General features: G+C 38.6%; 2 protein-coding genes across 2 annotated transcripts in view; both read left to right on the top strand.

Moving 5' to 3' along the window:
- LOC138001267 (clathrin heavy chain linker domain-containing protein 1-like) overlaps window positions 1–5,000 on the top strand; it is a 63,119-nt gene that overhangs the window by 45,102 nt on the left and 13,017 nt on the right. The window lies entirely within an intron of this gene.
- On the top strand, window positions 2,086–4,918 carry LOC137999207 (neuromedin-U receptor 2-like). The gene has a single exon (XM_068845055.1). The coding sequence runs from the start codon at window positions 3,413–3,415 to the stop codon at window positions 4,316–4,318; it is 906 nt and encodes a 301-aa protein (XP_068701156.1). The 5' UTR covers window positions 2,086–3,412; the 3' UTR covers window positions 4,319–4,918.

Here is a 5,000-nt window from a genome sequence, read left to right on the forward strand (position 1 = left end):
TTTTTGCAATGTTTTTGGCAAATTCTTTGTCTCGTTGGGGTTAATTTTAAGCTCCGACGAGTTTATGTTCTCTCACATTTCTTCCTACCAAGGTAATACATTTCGGCTTCCTGTAGTGGATTTTGTCCCTTCTTTATTGACCTAAAGTTGGAATATAAGTTTGTTAGGGGCAAGTTAGTCGTCGTTTGTAAAAAAGAAAAGTGTTAACAAGATATTTAACAGCAAATAAGACAGAGGTCTTAAGGTAATTCCCTTGGAAATGATGTACTATCCAGATGTTTTTCAGACTTGGCACAATTGATATTCATACAAAGGACATTAAAAAAATGCAATAAAAAGATGGGGTCACCGTGCTTGTTTTCGCGCTGTATACCCTTTATTCTAAGTGTTTTCTTTACCGAATTACACGAGAAGCGTTCGAAACTAGATCAACCGGAAAAATTGTTGTTATGTAGCATGCTACTGAATATTACTGAAAACGTGAACCTACTTGTTTGTCCGGGCCATAACCTTTAAGTAAAGTGATTTCAAATTGCTCAATCTTACAAAGAAATGTAAGCAAATTGGACCGTTACAGTCATCACCTTGCACTGAGTGTCGGGCTCTAAATGCAGTTTCACGTCATTTATTTGTAAATACTACAACCTCAACTATCCAACGTTTTTTCTCCTTAAAATATGTTTTCCGTGTACCCATTACGAGTTAATAAAACCATTTAAATGGGGGGTCACCGTGCTCGTTTCTTCGCAACACGATGATAAATGGATGACAAAGGGGCAATTTCGTTTTCAAAAAGATCCTGAACAGCAAAAGCAGCCTTTGTTGCCTCTCTTCAGATGGCCAGAAGTGGCAATGTTATACGCAGTATAAGATGCGCGGTGAAAAAACATAAGCCAATTAGGACAACTCTGAAACCCTCTAATGAATGATTGTATTTAACTCTTTCAAATTTTATACGCTGGAGATCCCCAAATTTTTAACAGTGTTCACAAAGTTTATAACTAGTTTTTATCGCTCATAGAGGATAAAAGGAATCTTCTTCTTTTTACGGTGGAAAGGACGTTTAACAAGGTAAGCTTCGGCGGCGAAAAACCAATTATCCGTTTTGTTTTGTTTTAACGACATACCTGAAAAACAGTTGAGAACGAACAGGAGCGTACTTGAAACATTTGAAACATTTCTTTAACCTTGGGGTTTTCGAAATAGCTTATGAATCATTAGAAAAAGATGGCTTCGCCTGCGAATTTATTTTCTTCATAATTTTTCTAATGCAGCTGCAATCCTGGCTTGTTATTTAACAACAGAAGTGGCTTTACTGAGAACCCACAACTGAAAAATAATGAGGTCTATTTGATCGATTGCAGATTCCTTAACTGCAGCGACGTTATAGAACGTATTTTTGTGCAGTCAAAGTAAAGAAAAAAATAATAGTTTATTGAAGATTTCTGCCTTCACGGGCAGTAATTTTCAACCAGGAACTGAGTGACTTGTCTCAGTTGTTCAGCTGTTTCCTCGCTGAATACTTGTCAGCATTAGTGTATATCCATGTTGTGGCCACGCCTCGCCGATATATATATATATATTATTAAATTCTCAACCTCGGATAATGCAATTCTCGTGCTCTGATTGGTTCACTCAATCTCGGTCATCAGCTCATTTACCTTAGTTTGACCTTACATGGTAAATGATTGCGCTTAGCGTTGCTAAACTAAAAACGTTTACGCCAGAAAGCGAAATTTCTTTCGGTATAAAGCAAAAGAAAAACGTTTTTGTGGAAAGTTTGGATCACTTTCGAAGCTTAGAGATACGCGAAAAGGCAAAAAATGTTTTTGTGATGAGCCTGTGTCTGTCTGACCACGAGGTATTACACAACATCGCATCTTTATCAACTTTTTTCGATTTCGCTAGGATTTTCTCGCTTTTTTCGCTCGTATTTCGTACTTCTAAACTTTTGGAGTTTAAGGAATTTAATAAAACAATTATTCCATTCGCGCGCGTTGGGTATGAGAGTGGTTATAGCCAACTCGGCGCTACGCGCCTCGTTGGCTATTTATCATCTCATATCCAACGCGCGCTCATGGAATAATTGTTAAATATTCAGCTGTCCCTGCCTTGCATGTAAAAAAAATGTATAAATATTCCTTGCATTTTTTTTTGATGTAGTTTAGCATCCTGGGTTCGAAAATAGAAATTAATTAACCCCGTCAAGGCGTTGTGATAAACCTCTTTGCTATAAATGCTTGTAGTTAACTTAAGGAAGTCTTTTTTTCTGTCTGGGAATTATAGATTTTAAAGATTTGGAACACGAATAAAAAGTAATGCTGGTTCAAAAAAAACAATTACATTGAGCGTAGTTATCGTCAATATTTGTTTTATCACGAATACTTTTTCCGGGTTACCTTAGTAAAATTTTTACTCGCTCTTCTCTTCTATTCATACAAAACTCCTTAAGGTGCTTCCTAACTGATTTCACGATAGGGTTTGCACCGTATTTCAACTCTCTTGCGACTTGAATAAATGTGGTTCGCTTTTTTGTCCTTAATCATTAAAAAGTACTTACGTTTTAAGATAAACCATTTAAATTATAAAAAATGTTACTTTTCGTCTAACGTACTACATTTTTCAAAACCGGGCCATTTGCAAACTCTGAGTCGTCCATCAATTCAGTGCATCCTCTTACTCAATCTATCTTAGCTTTTGAGGAATTAGAAGGGCTTTTTTCGCATACCTGGTAGGATATTAGGTTTTGTAGTTAAATTTCAGAAAAAAAAAATGATATGATTTTCGTCTTTCTTCAAGTTTAGCCTCTACTTTGGCCAACGAAAAACTGAAATCGATTTCAGTTCTGTTTTCCATTGTAGCAAGTGTCAGCTTTGGTGAATGTATAATAAAATCAGTGATTAGGCGACTTATCTGCATCAACGAGCAAGATTGGAATATACAATTAACAGCTGTTGTTCTTGTCGTCTTAACTGCTTACTGGTTATAGCTGCTTATGGTCCCAAAGTCAACTCAGTCTGACTCTCCGCTTACGATTCCAGTGGCGAGTGAGTGACTTAAGTAGCTAAGATACTTCATAAGGGATCTTGGGATATAATATTGTCTTACACACAAATCGAGTTTCGGTAAACTGAGTCGATCTTTCTACCCCGGTGGACACAGTGGATTTATTGAGGAGCGATCCATCTAGAAACTAGTCAGCTCTTTGTTCCTGTCTCAGGTTGAGTACACGAAAATTATCTATGATTGACGCGGCGGCGAAAGGAAGACTTTTTCAGGGCTATAAAAAGCTAAGTCCTCCGAAAATCGCCGATCATTCCAGACGGTACGTATGTGAGAGCAGGCTAACTTACGATTGCCGAACACTCAAAAGTTTCTTTTCAGAAGACCGAAAAAAGTCCATAAGAGTCTCATGGCCAGGAATGATTCTCTAGTTGGCCTCACGAAGACACAATCTTACGTTCTCGCCTCTGTCAACGTGCTTTTCAGCCTCATCGGTATATTTGGCAATGTTTTAGTTTTCATTGTAGTGGTCCGTAACCGACGACTCCACACCGTTTCAAACTTGTTCATCATAAGCCTCGCTTTTGCAGATCTGCTAGCCTGCGCTGTTGGTCAACCTATGTATGCCGCGTTCCTGTTTGGATTGCCTCACAACCCCATTTATAGCGTAGTGCGTAAGTCGTTCTCCTTTGTGTCTGTGCTTGCGTCTATCAGCAATTTGGCCGCCGTTACCATCGATCGTTACACAGCTATCGTCTCGCCAATGATGTACCAGCTCCGAGCCAAATTTACCAGCGCTTTTGTTTTGCTAATCGTCATCTGGAGTATGTCCTTAGTGCTGGGAATACCGAGTGGTGTTGGAGTGCCTCGGTTTGGGGCCGTTACAGCTTGCTACACACTGGTGCTTCTTTTTGTTATTTTTCCATGTTACCTGCGTATCTACGTCGTAGCTCGCGCACAAGCGCGCTCAATTGCCAGGCAGGTCGGTCATATAGAAAAAGATTTACGAGGCAAGACCGAGAGAGAGAACATTGCCGCTAAGACGATTGGAACCGTCTTAGTTGTCTTCGCTGTTTGTTGGCTGCCTGTCATTGTCACGCCGATGATTTTTCGTTACGGTAATCACACAACTCCTTCACTAAACCCCCGACTAAACCTCGCTCTTAAATGTGCACAGACCTTGGCCCTTTGTTCTTCCGCTTTGAATCCTGTCATCTACAGCCTCAAAACAAAGATTTTCAAAGGGGATTTGAGGAAGATTCTTCACTTTGTGTTTCGATGTAGTTCTTGCGAAGACAAACCCGAATTTCTTTAGATTGGGAGAATGACAACAATGGTGGAGATCGAGTTAGCATGTGAAAGGTTTTTTTTTTTTTTGATTAAATTTGCAAGATGTAAGAACTGAGAATCATGCACGTTTTGCATGTTTTGCGAGTCAAATGACTTTTGTCTCAAATTTTAATTCAGTGGAGATTTTTTTATTTATTTAAGGGAACTCTCGTTCATGACGTTAATAACAGAGGGATAAAAGTATAATGGGGATGATGTAAGAATAAGATAACAGCGAGGGAGGACTCGGTCGTGGTCCTAAAAGAACTTAAATTGGGAAAAAATAGACGTTACTTTCTATACCAAAACGGTTTTTACAAAGGACAATCTCATTAATATATCGTCCGTTTTGTACAAAATGTGATATTGCGTGAATAGTTTAAAGTGACAAGACGTGTGAATGTAAGATTAATCCCTGTCACATCTGCAGGGCTTTGTTCTCAAAACTTTTTTACGATTTCCTTTTGTTTGGATTATCTTTAATTTATGACCTCTCGTTGACGGCGAATTTTGTCTCAAGTTTAGCCGATGCACAAACCTTGTAAATACACTTTAAGCATCCTCGATAATAAAAGTGGAAATTAGATAGTCTGTAGTTTTTGTTATAAGACCTGCGATGTAATTGAATTGTTGTGCGTCGGTTGAGAATCGTAGCACTTTGCTATTGC

This window comes from Montipora foliosa, chromosome 4 (assembly GCF_036669935.1).
Source record: "Montipora foliosa isolate CH-2021 chromosome 4, ASM3666993v2, whole genome shotgun sequence".
In the NCBI taxonomy this organism is placed as follows: domain Eukaryota; kingdom Metazoa; phylum Cnidaria; class Anthozoa; order Scleractinia; family Acroporidae; genus Montipora; species Montipora foliosa.